This window comes from Puccinia triticina, chromosome 11A, assembly GCF_026914185.1.
Source record: "Puccinia triticina chromosome 11A, complete sequence".
Lineage (NCBI taxonomy): Eukaryota > Fungi > Basidiomycota > Pucciniomycetes > Pucciniales > Pucciniaceae > Puccinia > Puccinia triticina.
Window position 1 is genome coordinate 2,625,688 of NC_070568.1, and position 27,600 is coordinate 2,653,287.

The following is a 27,600-nucleotide window of genomic DNA, read 5'->3' on the forward strand; positions in this document are numbered from 1 at the left end:
TCCGCTGCCCCAGTTCACCTAACTCCGCGCCGCTACCAGTCCGTCTGTGCGCTTGATACGCCGGAGTCCTACTCCAACTCTCAGCTAAATCTCCTTCTAGGCCGTGGCTTGAACCCCGGTTCCCCGCACCTGTGTTGGTCCCTGGTCTGCACCCGCCTCCGCCCGTTGACTTTCCGCGTGCTTTTGTTTGGCCGTACATTCAAGGTTCCCTCAGAAGCATATAAGCACACTTGCTTTTCTACTCTCTCAAGAATGCACAAGCTTAAAGAACCTAAGACTTGATTTCTAAGAAAGTAAGACCAAAAACTAAAAGAGCAACAATGTGAGACAGGAACTATTCAGGAAAAGATTGAGAAGATAAGACAGTAGATAAATAACAAACCCTGAGATAGATCACTATCTATAGAAGAACAACTGAATGAGGAGGAAGTTTTGCAAGTAGTTGAGTTGAGCTGATAGATGGAGAAAGAGGATTAGTTGTGGGAAATGACATGATTTCCAATAGGTGGATCCAGTTAATCTGATGTAGCTCTCTGTGAAAGAGAGCTCCCTTTGTTTTATTGTTAACCAGCCCACCAAACTTTCTTGTATCCTGTAAAGTGTATAACAACTGGGGCTTTTAGATATCACACTTATTTCTTATCTTCTATAATCTCTTCCTTTTACTTATTTCTCCCGCTTACTTTGACCATCCTTGGTCTCTGTTAAGCTCATTTTCCTCTTTGTTATCAGCTAATTCACGCTTTTCTAGCCCCCATCTTCTATCCAAGTGGTCTGCCATACCAGATAGTATTTGCTCTACAACCTTCCCATGCCACGGGGTAAAGGTTTAGCACCTTGTAGCGTAGTATTCACATTGACTTAGTTTTTTTCTATATTTATATTCCACAGGTTATTGCAGAATTAGAGGTAACCTTTAACAGGTAGCCAAAGCTATCCTTGCATACCATGGGATCAAGTCTGAGAGCATCCACATTTTTTTGCTAAATTCTTGGGTTAAGTAATCCTAGGTTTGTGGGCAGGTCAGCTGACCAAGGCGGGCAGACTCATTTGTTGGGTCAGCTGCAGGCTAGCTGACGTTAGAAATGCCGTAGGCTGAGGTTAAATTTCAGGTTTAGGCTTGCTAAATATAGCAAGCCCAAACCTGAAATCAAGCCTGGGCTTGTTGACCCCAGATTTAGCCCGGACCAATGTGATTGCCAGTTGGGTTAAGTGGCCAAAAATTAGCAATTTAACCCAAAAAATGCAAATGCTCTCATAGGTCTTTGCAATGCTTTTCAGGTTCCCAAAATTGATTTTGGTTTTCTTTGGGTTTCAGACTGCATATGAGCAGATCTGAATATAGCAAGCACAGAATTTTCATTCTTGTCACAAACCTCTGAGGGTGAAATGAGTCAAACCAGAAATTCTAACAATTACACGCTCTGAAATCATGATTACACACAATCTGACCAGGAATACTTCTCTGGAGGGAACATAAATATGTGATGAGATCAAGAGGATATTTGAACCCCACCCTAAAAACACAGTACATACTAGCAATGAGTTTCAGTTAATATTGCCTCCACATATCAAAAATAAGCAGTCCTGAATATCCATCTTCCCTTTTGTTTGGGCTCCTGATTTTGTTGGTGTTCATTGAGACAAAGTGTCAAAGAGGTTTTGTTCATGAGTTCCCCTTTGGTAAAAATCAGACTCTTCATGACTGTGTGAAACAAAAAAAAAGAAAAATTGTTTGAGAGATAACAAGTTGTAGTAACAAATGAATAACTTTAATTGATTAACTTCTTTACAAGACTTTGAGTGAAATGGAACTGTGCAGAAAAAGTTACTAATGTGGGTAGAGATGGCAGCAGGTACCTGTTGTCTGATTTTGATAAAACTTCTTCCAAGTGCTTGTGATTAAAGAACATCAATAGGTAACACTTTCATCTCATGAAGTACAATTTGGACTTGAGGAAGACACTCAGCTAAATGTCTAGGAAGGCACACATAAAAGTACAGATGCCAAATACCTGCGCACAGGTACCTGTCAACAGGTATACCTGTTGGCAGGTACCTGTACAACATTATTTGACTTCTTTAATCTTACTTGTTCTGGCCTATCCGGCTAGCTGAGTGTTTTCCTCAAGTCCAGGTGGTACTTGATGGACTGAAGCTGTTACATATTGATTTTAGTTACTCACAAGTACTTGGAAGCAGATTCATTAAAATCAGTAAAATCAGACAGCAGGTACCTGATGCCATCTCTGAATGTGGGACATGATGAGGTGTTATCCCAGTTTATTAAAAACAAAGATTCACCAAAACCATGTTTGTGGTTTCGGCCTGTCTTTGACTTAAAATTTCCTCCAAACCACGCTATTGGGTGGCTGAAGGAATAGCTTCAAAATTCAACCCCCGAACACTAAAGTGCCTTATTGACCCCCCAGCCGGTGCGCGAGCAACAGGCAAAAAGAGGCCGGTAAACCCCCCTTTCATCAGGAAGTACTGACATCGAGAGGGGTGGATAAGCAAACCATGCCTATGCAAGCGCAGTAGGTCATGATATTACTGGACAATTGACTCAACAAGGGGACAAACACACATGAAGGAGCCGCTCCTAGGTACATATACCCCCACACCTCATAGTCACCCTCCCAACAAGAAAAAACTACATGGGCTGCCCTCCACCCCCTTCTACTAAACAACTGACCTGGCCAAATTAGACATTCACAGGGACCCTCACTACACACATCCAGCAGCAACTTCACCTTCCCGACAAGCCGCCGCGCCACATCCTTAGCCACGCCAAACCCTTGCCAGGCAGACTTTTGCAACCTTCCTGGATCATTGCGCTCCCCTCGTCTATGCTCAGGTTCTTGTATTTTTTCTAATTGGGGCCAAACTGTCCGCTTTTGGCCACCTCAATGCATGCTTAATATGTAACAGTGAGTTTCATCATTGTTTCATCATTAAAGAATACACGGAGCGCTCCTGAGTCACTTTGAAAATGACTGAAACACGTGTCACTGCAATTATTATTTGGGGTGGATTCTCTGCAGTGGATCTTGGCCCTGTCATTGAGGCTTCAATCTCCTCCCATCACGCTTCAGGCTGCGCGTCCGTCCCATGAAGCCAACCCCACACAGTCTATCCTTATGATCAGCTGCGCCGAATGTGCCGAGATCCACAAAGCGTACACCCGCGGTGCAAAATTTTCAAAGTCCGACGTCCTTTTCCCCCTCCAAAAAGAAAGACGTGCAACGCTCCGCAGGTGCGGCAATCTGCCGTTCAGTATGATAATCACGGTGCAAGATGAGCATCCGACGGCTCATCGGGAGCACTTGCACAAGCGACCAAGGGTGCCCGTCAGGGCTGATCTCCCGCCTGTGGGCGGTAATTCGCCGCAAAAACACGGCGAAAATCAAGACACCGCTGACCACCGTCCATCCACAGGATCACCGTAACAACACCATGTTCGCGACAGCATACAGCCTAATGGTTCCCCACCTGAATACACGGCGGCCAGCCATAAAAGGCCCGTACATCCTCAGGGACACTGCAACTGAGCCGTGTCGGTGACAGCACACAGCCAAATGGTGCAGGCCTCATAGTCCGGAACCGTCCCTGCTGGCATACACGGCAGACTAGCCATCCCAGCCAAGACTGTTACCTTGCAGTGATGTTGACTCCGCATGTATCATTGAAGATATCCAACATTGCCAGGCTCCAAATGCGGAAAGCAGCACTCAACTTACAGGCCTGTAAGACAGGCTCCGCCACCAGAAGCAACATAAATACCATGTAAATAGGAAAGACGTGTAGTACCTCGAATGGCGTGTCTGTACAACCATTGAAATCTAAATCAAAAATCCACACTGTCAAAACCAACCAGCAGGTATGTACGGGCTTTGTAACAATATGGATCTATGTATACGTACCTGGAACCCTAAACAAGGAGTTGAACAGCCCCGCCCGGCTCATCCTTATCCAATGTATCAAAACGCTTTGTGTGAGCCTGATTCTCTATGGTGACAACAAGACACAAGAAATGGGGGGGCAATATTTGGATTTCTTTGGATAAAGAAGATACAAATATAAGAGAGGAAGAGAAAGAGAGAGAGAGACTGAGCAGAATCAAGATTTGCAGATATTCAAGGTTATTCAGGTGGGAATGCACGTCCACTGGCAATGCTACCTCTTCAGAAGAGTGCTGCAAAGCTGTGCTAGAGAGTGCTACAGCCTCCTCTCACCAAAGAAACGTGAAGGGTCTCTGGATTAGATAAGTTTAATCCAGCCACAATTTTTTAGCTTCCTTCTGGATAGTCAAGGTTCTTTAAAGGGAAACCTATGTGGTTTGTTTCTTACAAAAACCACAGAAAAAGAATGCAGATATGAAGGGACAGCCCTGTGATCAAGAATGAGGCAAAGGCCAGCAAAGAAGAGCAGATCAAGCAAGACACAGATTTGTACCTCTGAGATAAGCAAGGTTCAGTGAAAGAGGTTACTTACTGTCAATATCCTAGGCGCCTGTGACGGAAGGTATACTGGGAGTGTGGTAAACTCTTTGGTGGTGATCCTGGGTTATCTGGGGTGTGGTTCTGGTGTGCTGAAGTCTGTAGATCCGCCTCAGGCAAGGGGATCCTGACTACGAAAATTTTCACAGTTTGCTTATGTAATTTACATATGTACATGTGGTTTGGCGCGCCTGGTAGCGCTGACAGGTCACAACTGCGCATGTGCCCCACAACTCAGTAATTCAGGGAAGGAGTATAGTTAAAAAGAATTGGTAAGTTGTAACTAGGGTTAAAATTGCATTAAGAAACAGAATATGAAGTCTAAACAAGGTTATCTCTTAAGATGAAAAAGATATGAAGTAATTCATATGTACAAAGTAGAAAAAGGCAGATTTTAGGTCAGCTCATGAGATGACTCTAAGGCTGACACTTTGTAAAAGCAGAATTGGCTGGGCTGACATTATTCCCCTTTGCTTGTAGGTCATACCTGTACATGGAAATTTGTCTGTTGATGGAGTCTTTGATGCCTAGCTCCCCACCAAGGTCACCCACACGTGTTTTTGACTTCGGTTCCTTTGACATCTGCCACAAAAGATAACAGTTTGCAATGATTCCAACCCACAAACTCAGCCCATTAGTGATCTATACACAAACAGCATGGTTTCGATGTTAAATCAAAGGTATAGCACAAATCAATCAATCAAATTAAAACACTGACCCAAACTCTGTCCGCACTGATTTGCAAGAAAAATTGCAAATAAGCCATTGTCTTCTTCTGAGCCACAGTCCTTACAGACAAATCACATGTCCGGCACGGAGTGCGTGAATTAGAGGGCATCACCGTGCTAGTAATTTCAGTGTGCATTGGTGTGTCTGCCAAAAAGCAGATGATGCTTGTGGTTACCAACACCTCCTCAGACAACCCACAGTCATAAGCGCTGAAACCGTTTGTTGTTAATTCCCTGAATGATTTTCAGATATAAGGTTTAAATGTAAGACTAAATATGCAAACCCAGCTCGGGCATGAATCACATACATTATATCATCAACAATCCCTTCAGCAATCTCCAAGGGGCCTGCGCTGTTTGAAGTGCTCAAGAAATGGCAGTGGAAATGCTGGTTGGTGAGTGTTGGTGGTAGGCCAGCAAGTATGAAGTAGTACAATATGTGTTTGTTCCATTTTTTGGACGCATTCCCAGAGGTATCATCTGAATATAGGCAAATGGGAACGTGGCGAATGACTTTTGACCCCGCTCTCTTCCTCCAGGGGTTAGGCATTTCCCTCACAGTACGGCCTAACGAGCTGACCTCTACGATTACAGAAGAGTCAGTGTTTGGCTCTTCTGTCAGACAATAAAGTAGTCAATCAAGAAACTCAGATTTACCGTACAGCTTGTTTCCACAAATACTGGAAAAGAGTGATCCATCAGGGGCCTCCATCAAAGGATATTCCACATCAAACTCGGTTACGCTGATGCTGGTATATTCAGGAGAGGAAAAAGCAACATCTTTGCAGATTGAAAAAACCAGTTGTCCACTCTTGCAATCCGCATCTATTGTGGGTGTCAGGCAATGAGCATACATCTCCCCGCCATACTCATAGAAGAAGGCCGGGATGACAATCAGCCCAGATTGGAGCTGGATTAGTTCAAACAAATAAAAACTGTGATTTTTATGCCAAACCATCTGCGCACGTGTATTTGGGGAGAGCTCCTCAAGCCACTTTGATAATTGGTATAATCGTGATATGTTCTGTCCGCCAGTCATCTCCGGGTAGTATCTCAGGTGAGGTTCAACCAGTGGATTGGCCAACTCGAGTCCAAGTATTTTTTTGAGACTCAAGTAGTGTACTGGTGTGTTAATCACCGACCGGCGCCCCACTACCTCAAGTCCTATCATCTTCCGGAGCTCGGTTTTAACCCAACGGATGGTAGTCCAATCAGGCAGATTGACAGCACAGATATCAAACCCCATGCGCACATGGTTATACATTGCGCGTGAAATGATGGTTCTTGTGTGGCCAATCACCAAACAACCAATCAAATACTGTTGGAAACAATATTAGCAAAATGCCACCAGCCCAGCGCAAAAGGCCAATATGAGTGAGAAATAGAAATATCCTCTGCCGGCGCACCTCTACAGCCTTAAACGGCCACCACTCTTCACTACGTTTGCGACCCCAGGCACCACTGGACTGCCCATTGGCATGCGGAGCTGGCCGCGGCTGATCAGGATTTGATGGTTGGCGAGTATTCCACCCCATATCATCACTCGAGCAGGTTGAATTGGAAGCATCATCGTATTCCCCCCCTGTGCGTTCAGTTTCTTCGCTGTAAATGCTGTCCTGGTCTATGAAGGCCAAATCTAGTCCTAACTCATGGTTGTCACTCTCTGGCTCGATTGGCGGCTCCTCTGCTGGGGGTTGTTCGTGCTCTGCCGTCCAGTCCATTTTTTCAGGTATCAGAGCTGGTGCTTCATCTACAGGTAAGTGCGCGTGTGCCCGTTTGTCGCGCCGTCTGGCCGCCTCCATATGAGTCTCCGTCTGCTCATGCTTATGCAAGTTTTTGTACATTGAACCACGGCCGCCTCCACAGAGGTGACAGTACCACTTGTCTTGTGTTTCACCAGGCTTTCGGTAAAATAGGCCTAGAAATGGCCAAAATTGTCAGCTCTAACGATGCCAAATTTACGCTACATGACTTACTCATATTGGCCTTCTCAGGCACTCGCTTCCTGGAATGTTTAACCATGCTTGATGAACTCCCTTTGAATAAACTACTAGCAATGTTCCAGAGGTATGTCCGGCTGAAGGATATGATAGGTTGTCTTCTTGCCAAAAGTCAACAGCGCGCACACTCCTCAGGAGCCTTGGCGAGTTGTATGCACGGAATTGACAATGTTGGAGTTTCAGATTTTGCTCAGGTGATGGCGCGGCTCCAAAACTTTTGGGGGTAAAAAAACTTCCACGGGTGCGGCGCTATGGGCCCGCGTCAGTGCCGGCCAACCTTCAAACCAAAATCAAGACCCAATCACTCTGTCCTCGACGCAAAAATGGTCTGTTTAATCAACCATGCATCCAGCTTTGACTCACTGTGGGTCAGGGAAGGGGTCAATGGGGTCCCTTCCCTGCTCACTGTTCAATTATCTGCCAAACAGTGATCAGACTTCCAACCAGCAACATTTGGAACACCAACTTCTAGCTGGCAATATTCGGGACTCCACTTCTAGCCGACAACACTCAGAACTCCAAATGGCGTCAAGGGCCCTCGGCTTTCCTCAATCCAATTCTGATTGACAGATTTATCTACAATGATCTCATCAAGTATGACATTTTGATCATGCCTTCGCTTGCATTTATCTGCGCGGGTGTAATTCTTGCGCCTTCTGGGGCGGAGGTTGATTTTTCCGCAGGCATTATTTAGCTACACTTTTGCAGGCAGGGTTGCGTGAGTGTCACCCATTCCACCTTTTTTTCCATCCCAAACAATTTTTCCATCTTATTTCCTTTGATCCCCTTTGGTTCCCCGACTTACATCCAAGTATTGCACCTCGCACCAGTGTTGCTAACTGCACCTAAAAACTTTGCACTTCATATTTTTTGCCACCACAATGTCAACCTCCAGCCAGTCTCCACGTGGTTCCCCTTCTCCAGCCAGACACTCAACTGACAGCAACAGGCCTGGTCGCAATTCAGATGAGTTCCCTGATGGTTCCAGCAGACAATCACACTCAAACTTCCGGAACCCCACCCGAACATCTCCCTATGGCCTAGATTCCGCGCCAGCTCGTGGGAGCAGAGGTCAAGGGTCTGCGGGACACAACAGATCCCGTGACGGCACCAATGCAGGTCAGTTTCTTGCAAGTCATCTTACTTTGCGCTACCAGAAACTGACAACTTTGTGCAGGAAGATTGTCCAGTGTGGATACCCAGTTAGGCAGATCTGCCTGTCGAGGTATTTGTACACAACGCAATCACAGGGCAACTGGGTCCCGCAGAATCAGCCAACCGTGGCCGCCTGCCGAAGTGCCATTTCATGTGTTTGATGCCGAGCTCAATGATGAATTTTTCAGGACTTTGGGCAGTACATTTGATCATTGGGCACCTTACAATGCCTTCGCGGAGGAGCTGGTCATGGTTAGTTGTATTTTTCTTCTTTGCACATGCAAGAATTTTGTCGAATTCAAATCATGGTTTGATTGATGGTGCTCTTGCAGGTCCCTCAACCATGTCAATATGCTGTACTTCTGTACTCGGTCTTATCAGTGAGACAATCGATTGAATCCCTAATACGCGCCCAGGATGAAGCTTGGGAAGCAACTCCAGCACCTGCTGTGATCCCTTTATCACTGCAAGCAAGGATGCATACTTTCCAACGGTTTTTTTGAGTATGTTTCTTTGCTGACAAGGCATCCTTAAAACGTTAGACTGATGTCTTGCCTATCATACATGTAGACTTTTGTCCAATCACGAGCAAAGGAGATATTGCTGGACCCAATACTTGATATCTACTCCTGTGAGCCGGTTAGGGGTGCTCCGCCTGCAGGGAGGAGCTTACTAGACCAGGTTGTGGTAAGTAGCCTGCTTCAAGTATCTGCAGCAACATGCTCAAGCTAATCCAACATGTCCATTTGTAGGATCATGTTAGAGCCCAGTCCAATGAATTCAAGCGAGATTACCTACCACCTGGGTACATGGACGAGGAGCCTGCTGCCGAGGCAAGTGTAAATTCAGAGATGCAGGACCAAATTAAGCATGAAAGGGGAGCCATGCGCAACATGGTGAGCGCTACAAGTTCGACTGTGGGTTGAAAATTTGGGACTGACTTGTAATAAAAATGTGTAGCTCCTCACCATGGTCCACGATCCTCAAGGACGCCCAATTACGCACCCAGTGCCCACACTCACTAATCTGATTATAGATGTAAGCTTTCTGTGAACTGCTGCATATGTAAAAGGCTTGGAGTTTAGCTCAATACATACCATTTTTTTTGTTTATTCAAGATGCGTCAAAGGATGTTAAGTACAGCTGCCCGGGGTGCTGATCCACCTAACGGGATGGACAGAGAGCAATAGAATCGGCGGGTCCGTACACGTATTGCTTACCTGCGAATTCAGACCATATCACACTATGCTCGGCCGGCTCCGGGCAATGTCAACCGGCAATGGGCTTTGGTGGATGAACAACTTCAAGTGCTCTGCGCAAAGGGGGGGCCATATAGGAGAGCGTGTGTTAGAACATCCTTTGAATCTGTTTGTGGGCATGAAAAACTGATTTCAGCTGCTCACAGGTTCTTCCGACTGATTATGGAGCTTGATCAAGCAACTTTTGGTGACCGGTTCTTTGCTGAGATGGATGTTGACAGCATCAGGCCACCTACCAAGGATGAAGTACTAGCTAAGATGGAGTTAATTGCCACCGAGCGAGCCGCGGGCGGAGCTGGCGATTTTGGCGCCAGTTTGATATGACAAGGGGATGTCTTTTTTACCGTACTGTACAGGTGGTTCCCCATTTACATACGCTTTGTGTTCAGTTATCTTTTTTTCTACATTTGTGAATGTTTAGGCCCTGTTTGGCAGCGTGATTATTACGCAATAAATAATCTTGCCATGTCCCCCTACATTGTGTAAGACACTACTTTTCCGCCTGATCTTTTGGAAGTGAACTGCCAAGCCTTATGAGGGTTTACTTTTCAAAGATTATCCCAAAGAGACATGTTTTACCATATGTAATGTAGTATGTTTCCTATTATTACGCTGCATAATATGACGCTGCCAAACAGGGCCTTAGTTTTTTCCTTTCTTCTCTGTCACTACTCTCATATGTTGAACGCAATGGCACTACACGCTCCTTATACGCACAAGTGGATCTGAGATCCAGATCTTGCTGCATATCCCTGGGCATCTGAACCGGTCGTGTAGAATGCAGTGGGTCTGCGTGGTCGTAAGACAGACCTTGCTGACGGGCAATACATAGATGCTTCGCCGTCATGCGACGAAGGCGGAACCGCTCTCTGAGCTGCGACGGGGATGGTGCCTCGCCCCCGTCGTGGAGCAGATCCTGTGGCCCTCTCCGGTGTCCGACAGAACGGGTGATCCTGCCCGTCGTCCGACAGAACAGGTAACCCTCCCCGTCCTGTGTCGGAAGCAGCGGCGGGGGCCGTTGGACGACGGTAGGATGCCCGCCCCGGACCGTCGTTCTTAGTCGCCTGGAGACGGCATATTCAGACGGTCGCGAGGGATCCCCAGGCAAAAGACGGATCAACCCTGCCGTTGGTAATACCTGTCATGAGACCCGTAGTTGGGCCGTACATGTTGGCTGGGGGAGGTCCGTCGTCAGACGAGCTTCAACAACCGTCCCCCGCCGTGCTTTTGCATCGGGGGTGTATACGGCGTCAGTCTCCCAAGTCGACAAGTCCGTCGTCTCCCGCGGCTCCATTTCTGTGGGCTACCAGGCACGCACCCCCAAATAAAACTTCTTTAATTGCTAAAAAAAGGGCCTGAGAACCCACACATGCTGATCTTGCAAAGATTGTCCCACCAAGCCCCTTCCCGGTGCAAGAATGCCTCCTCGGCCTTCAGTTACCCCTCCCGATGGCCGCCGATGTAATAGGTCATCAAAGGGAGAAGACAGTGGCCATCGAGAGGACTCTCCTCCTCTAGATGTGCAGTCGGACCGGCCATTGAAGGGAGTGTTTACTCCATTCAATGGCCAGTCTCATTGTCAAGCATGTACAAGTGCCGAGGATTCTTCCCGGTGGGGATGAATCATTCTTGGCAAGCATATGTGCAGGTGATTGCCGGGGAGCAACCTCGGCAAGGATGTAGACTAGCTGGTGCATTGTAAGGAGCAATATTCCCCCTGGGCCCGGCGAGCCAAGTGAATTACAAGGAGTGATATTCTCCCCGGGCCCGGAGAGCAAAGACACCTTCTGCCGTCCGGCCAGTCAATACACATAGCTGCTGTCTGCCTGGAGCAGCCTTCCTTGGCTAGCAGGTATGGACTGCTCCATGGTGGAATCCTTCCCGATGTGCAGGTGCTCACCGAAGAAGTTACCTTTTTTTACGCGGTTGTTGTTCTGGTGGAGACTGTTGCTGATTTGTCCTCGCAACTGGCTCTCTTTTCGGAAATAGAGAAGTTTTATTCAATTCCTCACCAGGCACCCCACAAGCTGCCTACTTCTGCAAGAGTCCCCACGCCCAAAATGCTCCCCGCTACCGAGGTCTCATTGTCTCTGCCAACTCCAAGCCTGCATCGTGCTCCATCGCCCGAGCCAGCCCCACTGCCTCTATCACGACCACCAACCCCTGCTCTTAATCACCACCTCTTGCCCAGCGCGCCCGCACCCGGGGACACTTCAACAAAGAGCTCCACAAGCATCAAAAGTTCAGAACCACCTCAGAACGTAGTGGCTATACCAGCCTCGACTTGGTGGCTACCACCCCTACTTCACCCTCCACCAGTGTTGTCTCCTTTGATGGCCCTGAACCTCATTCTTCCTTCCTTCGATTGTCACTCCTGCCGCACGACATTCTTGAACAATGTCCTCATTGCAGACAGTGACAGGGGTCTTCCCTTTTTTCTGCAAACATACCTCGAGAGTCAGTTGGGTGGATCGTGGTTTCTCCCAACATTTTCTTAAACCTTGATGTTTTCAACCGCCGACCTACTTGTCCTCCGTGGTGCCTCTGGGATCATCAGCTCCCATCTCAGCTCGGAGCTCACCTTCAACTGCTATTGGTCCGCAGATTCTAGTCCCCAGAATTAAAAGAGCTGATTTTAAGGCTTCACAACCTTGCTTGCAAGGAACAATCTGGCCAACCACAAGGAACAATTTTCCGAAGCCAGAGCGCGATCAGGACAAGGCTTGGAGTTCAGCCGCGCGGCCGGAGAATGCTCGACCAGGCGCACCAAGCATGGCCAAGGCAGAGGCCAATACAAGCATCAGCCTCATTTTCAGTCCCAGAAGCCGCTGGTTCATCACCGTCTTACGCAGCCAAAGCCCATTGGGTTGGGATTACCAAACATCTGTTGGCCCCAGGTAGTGATCCAAAAGTTCCTGGTTTGGCGCACACCCCCGCCGACGGTCCCGTCTGCGACATCGAAAAGCTCCTATCCAATTCTGCTCTCCAGCCCGGCGAGTGCTGCTGCTGGCCGCGTCCTCCGGACACCACTCTCATCCCCGACCAAGTTCTCGCGCAGACTGGCCTGCAAGCACGCCGGGGCACTCAGCATAATCAAGGAGGAGCTTTGGAAGAACACTGGCACATATTGCCCATCATATGTTCTTACAAATCATCTTGGACGTCCCCGACCGCCAATCCCTGCCTTGAAGCTACCACCTCCCCCTATTTTATTGGCGGGCTGGCCAAACCCTTTTTGTTCATCCTGTTGAACTTTTGATAGGTCTCCTCTGTGATATGCAGCTTTCAGATCCTGACTAGACAAGTATCTCACCAGCTGTTATCAAATCTGAGTCACCATTTGATACAAATGGGCCAATAATTAGAATTAACAATATTTGATTGTAAATCTCTAAGAAAATTTCTAAACACCCTCCCGCTCTGATCAATGAGAGAAATGACAGTGCAAAATATTATTTTTTGTACTTTCTGGTTGACATCAAATTCTGCTGGTTGTATCTGTTGACTTGCTTGGTTCTCTGTCTCTTACAACAATGGTGTGTAGTTCACCACTGGCACAACTTCAAGCAATCTTGAAACAAATCCGCTTGAGTTGTTCTAAAGCTCCTGCAATTTTTGGGGAATAGCCAAGCACTGTAGCATATTGTAACTGCTGCGGTACACTAAAAAAAGCGGACATTTCGTGCAGCACAGCGTTCACATTGCTACACCCCCATGGCAGTTAGCAGTAGCAGTTAGAAAGCCACTTCCACTAACGCTAAATACAGAGGTATGCCACATTTTTTGAGAGATGTCAGTGTTAGAGCAGCGGAAAAAAAGGCGCTGGAGTTACAAAATAGTGCAGCACAGTGCAAAACCACCACATGAGCGCTAAGCAATACATGGACTGCCAAACGCTATGCTGGACGCCAGAAGATGCGGGTATTGTGGCTTGCCACCCACTGCAGCAGCACATATTTATCTTGCCGGCCCGCCAGGAACCTTGGTGCAGTTTCTTTTCACTCTTGTGTGTCTATGTGCTGATTCTCCATCTACAATGGGATTCTCTGTCCACACCAGGATTCTCCATATATCCTGGGATTATCCACTACTCTGGGATTCTCACTCTATGATGTGATTCTCCATCTATGACGGGATTCTTCATCTATGCCAGTATTCTCTGTTAGCACCTTTATATTTTTCTGGTTCTCTCTTGGCTTGCTCTTCTCTAAAATATACTGCAGGCAAAGGCGGCTTCACTGCTGCAAATTCCAGTTCTGCTCCCTTTATGTGTTGAATAGTGGTTTTTTACCGCTGCACTACCACTAAAATCAGGGATTTTGGGCTGCACTAGATTTTGTTGGTTTTCCTCCATCTGGCCGCTAATTTTAGTGCACTCAAACACCCTATTTTTCTTGGGGTTTTTGAATAGCAAAAGTGGTAGCAGCCTGAGTGCTACCCATTAGCACAGTGCAGGGGAGCAACAAACCGCTGTGCTAACCACTCTGCTGCACTTTTTTCAGCACAGTGGTTACAACATGGGCTGTACCCTTCAAATTGCAGCGGCGTAGTGTAGTTTGATGAGATCTTATTTATTGCAAACACTTAAAACCAGTAGTAGTAAACTAGTGAAAAACAAGACAATTAATGAAATAATTCATGAGAAAGAAACAATTGTTGATTTGAGTTTTACCTAGGTTGTTGAGTGTTAAGATCTGACAGACTATTTGAGAAAGCGATGATGAAGTGAGAGATAGTAAGAACTAAAAAAGAAAGAATCATTAGAACACAACAATCTGAGGAATGAAGGAATAACCATGCTGAGCGTCGAAAGATCAAATACCTATCCTCCTCCCCCTGAACAATGTTCCTGGAGTTGTGTCGATTGAAGCTGGTGCTGATACTGCTTGTTCGGCGTAGGTGTAGGTGCTCTTGAGTTGCTGTGCTGGTTCTGAGTTGTCCGGATGGTGGTTCTGAGTTGGCCGGCTGAGTAGAAATTGACTCGGAAGGTTCTAGACAAGATTCCGTACATGACATGCGTGTGACATTTTACCCAATACGTAGCCGCCTTATACTCTAGTTGTAGATAAAGCAGCCAAGATATTTTGGGTATATTTTTCTTTTGAGAAATTAGGGGATGCAAGTAAAGTTGGATGGTTCTGTGGCATATTGTCTTTTGAGACAGTTTTCAGGGATGAAACCACAGACTTGAGGGAATAATGATATAATAATAGGTTTGGTCAGCCATGTTAAGCTATGAATCCCAAGGTATAGAATGAGATGAAGAAAAATTCCCCAAAGGGAAAATCTATTTCTGAGGAAAGATATACTAAAACACAGCTGCAACCCAATGTTTTGAAGTGGTTTTCAAAACCACTTCAAACCTTTTCAAACTCAATTGCAGACAACATTGTTGGTGTGGTTTTAGTAGGTTTTTGAAGTGTTTTTGAAAACACTATGTGAGAAAGGCCCCAAAACCAAATAAAAAGTGTTCAGAAACCATTTTAAAACCAAGAATTTTTGAAAATGGTTTCCAGAAGCTTTTCCTGCAACCCTGGTGCATGTATAGTGCTTTCCAAGTACATATTTTGGTTGATGAGAAATACAACAATATTCAACTGTGTATATAGAAAATATGTGAATATAAGAACACGAAACTATGGGAAAATATCAAAACAGAAATAAACACATATTTTCACATAACAAGCTGGTGATCCATTCGGGTGAATTCAATCATGTTACGGTAATTCGTGATGGATGAGGTTTAACTAAAGCAGTACCGTTTAAAGCAGTTTGAACACGGGTCGGATCGAGGCACGCCTTGCCGATTTCGGGTTCGATCTATCAATGCGCAGGATAAACATGTGGGCCAGTCGGCGTCACCGCGGCTGATGCTGATCCTCGGCTTGGTCGTCGACTCCATGACTGAGGTCAGGAACGAGCTGGTCTCCTTCTTCGAATACTAAAGCATGAGACAAGCAACTTGTTAGTTATGCGACTTGCTTCGGCCGAGTTTATTCCCCCAAAGCGCTCCATAAGTAGGGCTCCGGACTCAACTTGTAGCTTGAAGGTTGAGTAATTGGTGAATGGAGGTGATCGGGTGGGGCTATTTGGCAAGTAAATCACCAAGGGATATCCACCATTACCTTGCTTAGTTGGTGCCTCACAGCCGAAGAATGCGGGACGAGATGTCAATCCTTCGAGTGCAGCGAGCGTCCTTGTCAGCTTTTCTAGCTCTTTAATTCGCAGCCAGTACAATTCATGCGCTGACCCTTTTTCTCCCAGACTTGAGGATTCAACGGGACAGGTGGAAAGTTAGCTGTGCCAGCCGGCAAGACCTTGGTTACTCGTAGGAAAGTGTTGATCATGCTACTTCCGTTAGGCCAGCCATCCCCGTTGACGCCACTGAGTTTCCCGGAAGACAAAGCAATGGGTGTTTGATCAATGTAATCTATGTGACGCAGACACTTGCATTTTCATACCTTGAATCCGAGTCCCTGGACGCATCCGCCGCCAAGATGACATCAACCTGCCTAACTGGAGCCAGTAGCGGGTTGAGTGGTATATTTTCGCCGTTTTCACCTATGAGCAGGACACAAATCATCAATCTCAACTTCCAGAAAAGATGAATGACATCAATTGGAAACTTACCACCATCGACAATCACAAGCTCGTCGGTACGGGAACGGTCAAAGCCAGCGGGGCCATTTACTCCTCTGAACGAATTCGGGTACCGTGCCGTCAGGGATTTGTCGAGACTACCAGAAATCTTTCGTGCCATTGTCTGCAAAACTGTGGTGTATTGGGTAGGTAAGCCAGTTATGGCATTGAACAACTTTTTGAGGGCAAAAATAACCAGATGAAAAAGGCAGGCAAAATATCAACATACTATGAGTCAAATTTGAACAGTGATGGTTGTTAGACAATGATGAAGTATCACGCAACTGTAGCTGAGCTCCCCATGATGAAGCTCAGTTGATCGAATCCACGAACGCAGGTGTTTTTTCGGGAGTTTTTAACGTTTTTAGTGGCCTTGATGACGGATGAAGCGATAAAAGGCTTCCCGGCGTCGAGACTGGTGCCGAGGAATTCTGAGGGAATGAAAGCGCTCAGTTGGGGGTCAAAGCTCCCGAACTCGAACGGCGAGCATTCGTAGACCGGGGCGGAGAGCGGGACGTATGTTGTTCCGGAGACGGGCAGGTTGCTCGGGTTTGCGGCCGCTTCGTTCACGGGCTTGTGGTTACTGACAATAATTGGGAGGGGGACCTGATGGTTTTGCATTGATTGCATGTTGCGCAAGTTTGAGAATAGCATCCCCGCCCCGTGAGCAGTTGGCGAATTGGTATAGAAGTCTGTGCATATAATGCCAAAAGGATTGGGAAACGCAGAGCCGTCAGTCTTGACATCACTCAGAACAGCCATTCGACTCGCTAGACTAACTTTCAGAACTTGTTCCGGGCAAGAAATGATATCCAAGCGCACGACCTACAGTAGGATATATGTCAGGCAACATCAGTACTTCTGCTTATACATATTTACAGATGTTCACGTTGGATAGATGAATGTTAGATAGGTACCCCAGTGGTCAGTCAAAGAGATATTGTATCCAGCAGCTTGTTTGAGCTTGGCAGTGTCGTGGAGCGCGTCCAGAAACTGTACACTTCTTAGGGGGTTGAGGCCTCCGGGAATTGCCAAATCTATCTCCAACTGCCAGTCCCTCACCATCTCAGGTGCGGTCGGATAATTGTTCGCGGCCGCGGATGCGACCAGCCAGCTCCCACCACTCAGACCAGTGATATATGTTGACAATGAATAAACACCCCGGAGGGGGCTAGAGCTGGACCTTGAATCACTGAAACGGAGTAAAGAAAAATGAGCGCGAGGAACTATGGATGTTTTTGCGAAGTACGCGTAGCATGATACCCACAGCGCTTGCAAGACCCCCGCAGCGTATAGCGAAGCGCGTAGACCACCGCCAGAATGAGCAATTGCAAATACAGGCCAATGTTGCTGATTTTTGGTCAGCAAAGAAGTGGATTGGTAGCCGGTACCCTTGCCTGGCCCGTTTGTAAAAAAATCCTGCCAAAGTGGGTTAATTACAGATTTGCGGCCCTTAAGATAGTTGGTCTCGGCCTCGGACAAGCTTTGATTCCGTCCGGAAGGGGTGCCCGCGAGCCGCAAAAGCGGTTGCTCCGCGGGACATTCAACGCTGACGGGGGCGTAGGAGGGCAGGCTGGCAGTCAGGACTTGCGTGTTGACCTTCCCGTTGAGGCTCAGTAGGAAAAGCAGGAATAGGCCGAGCATTGATGGATAATCTGCACGTAGCATCTCTCTCATCATCGGATATATGTGTGTATTTTTAGCTTGCTGGAGATTGATAGCAAAACCTATCGGTTGCCAAGGAACTTACGAAAGACAAGATGATCGGGTGGTTAGAGAAGGTGAGACTGATATCATGTAGATCAAGACATTGGCAGGGACGAGATATTAGTGAAGTGATCCCAATCAAGTCCAATTGAGTTGTCAAAAGATTCACTACATACAGACTAAGCGCAAGTATCTGTTGCCTTGATGACGAGCTGGTTCTTCCCAGAGGAGCACTGATCAGGGAGTGATGCTATGAATATCAACCAAGTGAGAGTGAGTCGCCTTGTATGAAAAGCCGGAAGAAAAAGATCTCCGATACAGATGTTGAGAAAATCAAGAATGGGGAACCTCGTGGACAGTGGAGGTGCACAAAGAGCAATAGACCACCTCAGAGCAGAAGCAGACCTACAAACTCAGACTGCAACAATTCAATGTTCGGGAGGATTGGAACAAGGCTGCGTCCCTTGATGGAATAGCGGCTGAAGGTTTGATATGTACAACGGGCCAGGCCAGACCAGATGGCCGGAGGCACATGGCTTCAACGGCGGCAGGACTGAATGTGAAAGTGTGTCTGGATTGTAATGAACACTGTGTCAAATTTTGTGGTTGTTACGATGATATCAACCAATGTTGAGCGCGTTCTGAACGACCGCTCAGTGGACATTAAGCCACCGATTTGTAGTCTTGGGCCATCGCAGCTTCCGTGGTAGCTGCGGGTGTATGCTGGTACGCTTCAGTCGGAAATGTTTCCCTCAAGAGCGAGGTTAGACATATGTATTAAAAGCTTGTCGCGATAGTTTTGGATTGGTGTCTTCTGGTCCACGTGGCAAGCGTTAACCTTTTTGTAGGACTTCAGCAGTCGGCCTCCGTGGATCGCGTTCCTCCATGATGATGTGGCATGCAATCACCCGGGAACAGACACAATCTTCTCGACCGGCGCTGTTCTCCAAATCTGTCAGGCCATTGGCAATTGTGTGGCAGAAGTCACGAGCTCAAGTCATAGTTTCCTAGCCTGCAATTATAGGGACATCAGTGCACACCAACACCTCCCGGCTTGGCTCAAGCAGATCAAGCCGACACTTCGGCCACTACGGGCCACAGATCTGAGCTCACACTGGCTCAGAGTGCCCACGGATGTTAGAAAATGAGAAAATACGGTTCCTAGGGGTCAACATTTAGATTAGCTGCTCTGTTGTTCGGCAAAGAGCTGTCATTGCTGGCCCATTTTCCCTCAGACGCGACCCCTGATCCTCCTAAGACATATGCGGAAAGTCGCAGCCAGCCGCGAGTCTCTTTGTCGGATGTATCACCACGCATATTTCTCATACTAGGGAACTCGCGGCTCTGCCGCGGCCCACTTCCAAGCCACACTCATTAGCCTGGTTCACATTGGGGCATTTTATGCCCTCAGCTAAAATTAGTGATAAAAAAATAAGCTTAAATGGCCACAGGAGTGCAACTTTCAGAAAGAACTGATGTTAAACGCAGCTGATTGTAATTAGAATCCTGCTGGTCAAGGAACAATGTGAACTGGGCTATTCAAGTACACACAACAATGGGAAGTTACTTACGTTATGTTATCCAGAGGGATTTTTGTAACGTAACTTCCCACCTTTATCAGATAACGCGTTATCACTATCTGGTAAAATGTGATTGCGCACGTTTGGATAACGTAAAGGATGGCAATTTCCCCCTCAATATTGCGAAAAATAACGCCAGTAACGCGCTAGCTGCATTATCTGGCGCAAAAACACTGTAAAATGGGCAAAAAACCCGTGTTATCCGCATATTATCCCCCTAAACTGTGGGGGATAACGTAAAGGGTCTAATAAATCAGGAAAAAAAATAAAAGAATCACGTAACTGCAAAATTGTTGCCGTTAGCGCAACGATAACAGCAACAATTAAGTTTCATTATCCGTTACTTTTAGTTACGGATAACGTAACTTCCCATTGTTGGTACTACACAACATCCCACACGCATATAGCTACATATCACACAAGAATCATACAAAACCAGAATACAAATACAGGAAAAACAACTAAAGATGAAAAAAATATCCCACACCACACATCTACCATGCTAGGGCCATTATCATGTACTAAATTATTCTACTCAACTGCATCTTTGAACACTGCCAAATTCACAACATTTGTGGTTAAACTGGATAACCACAATTTGCCTTTGTCTTCAACTAAGCCCACCATTCACCCTTCAAGGTTTGTTGCCCACAATAAAGCAACATATAACTGGCCATGCACAAACACTGTCCTTAGGAATACTCCATCACCTCCCAGTTTCTGACCCTGAGCCTTGTTGAAAGTCATTACAAAAGCTGTAGCCACCGGGAACTGATATTGCAAAAACTTGGTGCCAAATACCTCATCTGGTTTATGGATGATAGTAACTTTGGGCAGAGCAATCTCAATCCCTGCAGTCAGGCCTGTGATCACCTGAAATTTTAAAAAATGTGGCTGAACCCTGTGAACATAAGTTGAGACCCATTGCACAGGTCTGTCCCTATTGTTGGGTTTTGGCGGCAGACCACCAGCATAACCCCCATCAATTGTAGAAGAGGGGCAGGAAATCCAGTCAACACAAGTTTTCCTAAGATATCTGTGCCTACTGTTTTGTTTTTGTCACTTCAAATTTCATCCATTGCTTACACCATGACACAATGTAGTTCAGAGAGATCATATATCATTGCAGCAATTAAAAACCAGTAGTAGTAAAAGAACTAAAGAAAAACAATGTTAATAAAGAAGAATTCATCATGAAGAAAAAAATAAACAATTATTCTGTGTAATTTACCTAGTAATTGCCAGTTGAAGTTTATTGACAGACTTTTGAGAATGGCAATGAAATTAGAAAGAATAATTAAGAATAAAAGAAAAACATTGAGTTGGTGATTAATGAATTGAAACAACATAACAAATCACAAGTACATACTTTTCCTCCTCCCCCTGAACAATTATTCTCTGAGGAATTTTTTTATGGAAACAATTGACTAATAGACACTGCTTGATGGAGTTGAGTTATCTAGATAAGAAATTGTTTCAGGTTGCTTGATAACCTTGACTTTTCCTTAGGTTGATATTGTAGTTCAGTTGAGGTGGTGATGGTCTTGGTTCTGAGTTCATTTGCTAAGAAGAAAGACTGAGAGAAAATTCTGGAATATGTTTCCAAGCCCGCAACTATTCCATGTGACATACAGTTGACATTCCATCCAACACACAACACCCCGGGAAGCGGTTTAGGCAGAGTGCATTGACCAAGTCCGCGTTAACCCTCAGCGGTGTCAGAATTGGCCAGGAACTTTAGTAGACCATGCCCTTTCTTGACTTCCCAATATCAAGCAGTACTAATCCCAGGCTCAGATCACCATCCACAAATTGGATAAAAGCATTGAGCACCACAGACTGGACATTACTCCTGTATGCTTGTACCTTGTTGAGTGATACAAGTTCCAAATTCTTGGTGATGACGGCAACTGATCCCATTACGAGTAGCCAGGCTCCAAATTGTGTTGACTCCAATTTTCCCTCTTCTGAGCTAAAATAATGCATGTCCAGCTGCATGTTCTTTGAAAATCTGAACCACGTGACCTGGGGCCTCAACCAATATTACAATCCAATTAAACTTGCAGACCCTTGCGCAAGTATGTCCCCACCTCATACTACCAGCAATGTTTGCTCAAAATTTCCTCAAAATATGAAGTGTACACCACCAAAGCATGAGTTGTTGGTCTGGAGGTGCCTTTACTGCCTTAAGGAATGTTCCACTATTTCAACTGCAGTACAATGTGCCACTGTTATTTCATCCTAGATCAGAACTTGCAACTTGATAAGAGTCTGCACAATGCAGACCTGTATCTGAGCTCAATAACAGGTCCTTCAAGACCTTTGGGTACAATGTATGGTACTCTACTGACATCCTTAGCATGGATCTCCCCAGCAACTCAGCTGGTGTAGAATCTTGCCCCCAAACTCCTGAAAAATATAAGTCTTGGTGTTTTGCAATGGCAGCTTGGTCACGGCACCACAGCTGCCGCGCGTCATGGAGATTGATAATAGGGGGGTTCACAATAGGATATAAATAAACATTTAGATCTATTTTAAGGCCTTTGTTAATCATGATCAATTTCTTAGAAAATGAAGAAGTTGCTCTGATTTTCAGGGGACAGCCAGTCATCTTGCCAGATTTTTTGAAATATGTGGATAAAGGCTCTAAAATTGCGTTTTTATCCTATTGTGAACCCCCCTAATTAATACTGATCAATTCTGCATAGTGGTACTAAACTTCTAGTACTTGTGTCAAGGAGAGGATTATGTTGATATCTAAGTGACTTCCCTCTAGCGCCATGTCCCGCTATGTTCCAGTTTGTTTCTAGATGTCATCGTCAACCTAATCAATGCTGGTGTTGTCATTGCTTGCATTTGATCCTCAAAACTTCTCACTGCAAAATCTCCGCTCAAGCCTCTTCTTTTGGATACATAAAATCACTTGTTTATCATCCTCTAGAGTTTCCCTTGGGTAACTGACATTCTACTATTTGTCCTTTCATAGCACTCACCATATCATCATCATTTGCGCTATTGTTCCTCCACATTTGAATTCATCATTTGTCAACGTCTTATTGAGATCTTCCTGTGTTTCTCAATTCATTCTTGCTATCCCCTTCCTTTTGACACTCTGCCAATACTTGTCTCTAGCAACTTCATTTCTTACTTCCATTCAACACTTCGCCAATCATCATTGTCCATTGCACTGTTGTTTATCCCTTCTATTTGGCTATCCACCACACTGCCAGCATTTAAGCCTCGGATGCGCGCATCCCCGTTAATCTGGGATGCACGCAACCGATTTAACATTGGTTGCGCGTATCCGATGCAATCCGCATCCGAGCTGACATCGGGGGACAGTAACCCGAGGGTTTTGCCACCCGATTCAAACTGGGCTGGTCCGCGGCCGAGCCAAAATCGGCAGGCTGTCTGACCGACGAAGTAAATTCCTCGATCAGTGGCCAGCCGAGTTAACCTCGGCCGCCACCAACCGAGCAATGGAAGCTCGGTTGACAGCTCAAGCGAGCTTTCATCTGATATGAAAGCTCGGTTACGGACCCACCGAGTAAAATGAACATTGGTGGGTCAATCACCGAGGATTTCAAATGATCGGTGGGTAAATCACCGATGATTTCGAATCATCGGTGGGTAAATCACCGATGATTTCGAATCATCGGTGGGTAAATCACCGATGATTTCGAATCATCGGTGAGTCAACAGCCGATGATTTTGAATCATCGGCTGTTCCACCCTCCTCGGAGAACTTTCCCGGGGAGGAGCCCTCCGGCAGTTAGCACGTCGAGCCACAGTGGCCGGAGCAGTCTGCTCGCTGGTCCAAGAACTCGACTCGCCGGTCCAAGCAGACTGCTCAGACTAGCGAGCAGTGCTGCCCGATCACGTACAGGTACTATACCCGCTTCGCCAGCAGGTTAACCTGTCAAGCTGCTGGCCGAGCAGGTCAACCTGCAGGCCAAGCAGGTTCAGGTACCTGGCCAGCGAGCGGGTCAACCTGCTGGCCAAGCAGGTAACAGTACCTGGTCGGCGAGCAGGCTGACCTACTCGCCGAGCAGGTAAAAGCTTGTCGAGCAGGTACTTTTACCTGCTCGGCCATTAGCATAACCTGCTTGTCGAGCATGTACGGTTACAGGTACTTGCTCCGACTCGGCCAGCAGTTCAACCTGCTGGCCAGGAAATAGTACCTGCTCGGCGAGCAGGTTGACCTACTCGCCGAGCAGGTAAAAGCTCGCGGAGCAGGTATTTCTACCTGCTCGGCCATCAACCTGGTCGCCGGGCAGGTACAGTTACAGGTACCTGCTCCGGCTCGGCCAGCGGGTCATCCTGCTGGCCAAGCAGGTAACAGTACCTGCTCGGCGAGCAGGTTGACCTACTTGCCGAGCAGGTAAAAGCTCTCCGAGCAGGTACTTTTACCTGCTCGGCCATCGGGATGACCTGCTCGCTGAGCAGGTACAGTTACAGGTACCTGCTCCGGCTCGGCCAGCGGGTCATCCTACTGGCCAAGCAGGTAACAGCTCGCCGAGCAGGTATTTTTACCTACTCGGCCATCAACCTGGTCGCCGGGCAGGTACAGTTACACGTACCTTCTCCGGCTCGGCCAGCGGGTCATCCTGCTGGCCAAGCAGGTAACAGTACCTGCTTGGTGAGCTTTTCCCTGCTCGCCGAGTAGGTCAACCTGCTCGCCGAGCAGGTATTTTTACTTTTACCTGCTCGGCCATCAGGATGACCTGCCCACCAAGCAGGTGCTTTTACCTGCTTGGTAAGCAGGTTGACCTGATCTTCAAGCAGATACCTGTAGCCGCTTCGAAGCGGGAACAAGTACCTGCTTGCCCAGCAGGTACTGTTACCTGCTTGGCCAGTTGACCTGCTGGCCGCGCCGGAGCAGGTACCTGTAACTGTACCTGCTCAGCGAGCAGGTCATCCCGATGGCCGAGCAGGTAAAAGTACCTGCTTGGCGAGCTTTTACCTGCTCGGCAACTATGTAGGTCATAACCTGCCAGTGCTAGCCAATTCCTGAGGGCAAATCTCCGCAGGCAAACTGCTAAAACTGCTAAAGCAATTTTTCCTGGGAGAAAAACTCCACAGGCAGACTGCTAAAGCAGTTTTCCTGGGAGCAAAACTCCACAGGCAAACTGCTAAAGCAGTCTTCCTGGGAGCAAAACTCCACAGGCAAACTGCTAAAGCAGTCTTCCTGGGAGCAAAACTCCACAGGCAAACTGCTAAAGCAGTCTTCCTGGGAGCAAAACTCCACAGGCAAACTGCTAAAGCAGTCTTCCTGGGAGCAAAACTCCACAGGCAAACTGCTAAAGCAGTCTTCCTGGGAGCAAAACTCCACAGGCAAACTGAAAAAATAGGAGCAACTGAAAATAATAATTCTAATTAAAGACTCCACTAGCTAATGAAAACCTTTGATGATGAAGAGAAACTTCTGAATAGTGAATAGAAATCACCTGAAAGCAGGAACACGCTAGCTTTGTCTTTTGCCTAACGGCTGGATAGAGAGAAGAAAGAAAGCTTTGATCTGAGAATTGAGAGAAGAGAAGAATCTGCACAATCGGGGTCAGTTGTGCTTCTATCTGTCTCACAGGACTAGCTCTCCCTTACTTTGCTTTTGCGCTGAGAATTGATTAAGCATTTGGCGCTATAGTCAATGTGACTAATTTGAGAACTATGACACAATGTGTTTGTTAGTTCTGTCTGATCTGGCTCTGTTGCTTTGAATGTCTGGGACTTGCAAAAATATACAAATGCTATTTGAATAGCTTTGTTTTATCTTGCCTGAATAAATCAGCAAGGTCTGGTTCTGAATGACAAATGAGAATCAAATATCTGTTAGCTTGTTGTTTTGGTCTGTGGTTTCTAGGACCTGAAGACCCACAAATGTCAAAGTCTTCAGTGATCCTGCTTAGCAGTTTGCTAGTTGTCTTGGGGCCAAGGCGCTCTGTGAGGATTCTGTTAAGAATTGCAAATCAGTCAGCTTTGTTGAAGGCAGACTTTATCATCACTTGGTACGCACAAGGTTCTGTCTGAGTCTGTTGATTCCGATTCCCGCGCGTTGACCACTAAGGTTTGATCTTCTGCATTTGCTTCTGTAAACAGCATGCGATACATCAGCAACGACTTGGGTTAGGTTTCTGGTCTGGACTGCGGCAAATGGACATACCTATTTGCGCAGCTTGGCTTAACCTCGCACGCTTTCTAGTTGAATGCTGCGGGTGGTCTGGGGGGTCTGGAGCTGTATTCTTACAGCCTGGCATGCTTCTAGTCGTAAGATTAGAAGCAGCTTCTGAGACTTGGATGACTCCTAGTTGGCTGAGGGAGCGCCGAATGATTGATCTTCCAATCGCCTTGGTGAGGAAGTCGGCCGTGTTTGATTTGGTCTTGACATAATGAAGCTTGATGAGGCGGAGTGTGATTAGCTCGCGCACAAAGTGAAGACAAATGTTCATATGCTTTGTTCTGAAGCTGTTCTGTGTCATTTCTCTGTTTGCTAGATTGATTGCGCCCTGATTGTCGACCAATACTGCTATGTTGCTGACAGATTTCTGCAGCTGAACTTTGGTGATGAGGCTTGCGAACCAGGCAAGATCCCGCCCCAAGTCCAACATTGCCTTGTATTTGGCCTCCGCCGTCAATAGCAAGACAGTTGGCTGTCTGCATGACTTCCAGTTTATTAGGTCGCCACTAGGAAGCCAGAGGTGGAACATCTAGTGTCCAGACAATTGCCCCAGTCGGCATTGGAGAATGCATGAAGTTGAGCCTTCTCTGACCTGTTGAAGGTCAATCCGACGTGCCTAGTACCCAACAAGTATTGAAAGACTTGAACTGCTGCTTGATAATTTTTGATTCTGGGGCTTTCAAGATACTGTGATAGGGAGCTGACTGCAAAGAATATGTCCGGATGTGTCAGGATACTGAGGTAGTTTCGGGATCCCACTAGCGCTCAATAATTAATGTCAATTTTGCTGAACAGGTTGATTTTGGGAGCAGTGGCTTTCTTGAGTGGCTCTCTGGGGTTAAGTCTTACATTCAATGTATTGCGTCTGATTGATTTGAAGGCCATTGGTGTAGTCGTTATTCCTGTGTTTGCAGGTGAAAAATTCAAACTTTTATTTGTACTCTCTAAATGCCTCAAGATATCACCACATGGACTGCAGAAATGGAATCTACGTCCAAAACAACCCTTAGTCACCAACTCAGACCACCACCATATCTCTACTGGATCAGAAGATACACGGATCACACCTTTCACGCACCAATCTGGGACAGTTCACATAGTATTTCACACATGGTTTCACACACAACTCAGCTCTAGGATACATTGAATAGGATATTGAATACCTCATATTGAATTCCTTTGTTTCTTTTATTTCCTTCCTTTTATTTCACTCAACCACAAGTTGGCCATTGTTTTGACCATGCATACATATGAAACTAATGTAACCCCCTAGAAGTTAGACCCCTTTTCAGTTTACTATATAAGGAGGCCTCTGCCTGCCAGTTGTTTCCTCCCTCATGCCATCTGGCACCCACATATTTTTTATCCACCTGTCACAGTTATTTATTACACATACATATCACAGGTATTTACTTGCAATTCACAGTCATACTTAGTTTCACGAACCTCTCACAAGTTCTAAAGCCCTCTGTTCCAATCCTAGCCAAAGCACAGCTCTCAAACCTTGGCTTCATCTTTTCAGCCTTATATACCCTCAGCCCAAGGACCTGGGTTCAAGCCCCACCTAAGTCATCAAGTCTTTTCTGACCAGTCAACATATCATATATCATCCAACTATACCTTTCATCTTCGAACACATCCTTATCACTAAATAAAATTGCCAAGCTTACCTTGGTGGTCTTGTTTTCTGATACATAGAAAGGCAGAGTTTGCACCTCATCCATACCTTCCTCCATTCAGCAAAAGGGTTCCACAACCACTTTTGAGTCTTACATTGGAGAAGCGCCGGATATTCATTCCAAGCAGGAATTCTGTCAGCCGTGGTGATACTAAGAGCCGCGCTCTTCTAGCTACACTG

General features: G+C 46.4%; 3 protein-coding genes across 3 annotated transcripts; 1 reads left to right on the plus strand and 2 right to left on the minus strand.

Moving 5' to 3' along the window:
* Window positions 1-5,794: 5,794 nt before the first annotated feature.
* PtA15_11A259 (uncharacterized protein) lies at window positions 5,795-7,249 on the minus strand (the record flags this gene model as incomplete). Its single annotated transcript, XM_053161148.1, has 3 exons — window positions 5,795-5,809; window positions 6,634-7,145; window positions 7,204-7,249. The coding sequence occupies 3 exons, from the start codon at window positions 7,247-7,249 to the stop codon at window positions 5,795-5,797; spliced, it is 573 nt and encodes a 190-aa protein (XP_053025124.1).
* A 1,942-nt stretch (window positions 7,250-9,191) lies between these two features.
* On the plus strand, window positions 9,192-9,679 carry PtA15_11A260 (uncharacterized protein; the record flags this gene model as incomplete). Its single annotated transcript, XM_053161150.1, has 3 exons — window positions 9,192-9,278; window positions 9,343-9,420; window positions 9,563-9,679. 3 exons carry the CDS (start codon window positions 9,192-9,194, stop codon window positions 9,677-9,679), a joined length of 282 nt encoding a protein of 93 aa, XP_053025125.1.
* A 5,705-nt stretch (window positions 9,680-15,384) lies between these two features.
* Window positions 15,385-17,960, minus strand: PtA15_11A261 (uncharacterized protein; the record flags this gene model as incomplete). The annotated part of the gene is made up of 9 exons (XM_053161151.1): window positions 15,385-15,582; window positions 15,678-15,817; window positions 15,892-16,025; window positions 16,103-16,202; window positions 16,272-16,455; window positions 16,566-16,972; window positions 17,061-17,105; window positions 17,198-17,472; window positions 17,548-17,960. The coding sequence occupies 9 exons, from the start codon at window positions 17,958-17,960 to the stop codon at window positions 15,385-15,387; spliced, it is 1,896 nt and encodes a 631-aa protein (XP_053025126.1).
* Between the last annotated feature and the right edge of the window lie 9,640 nt (window positions 17,961-27,600).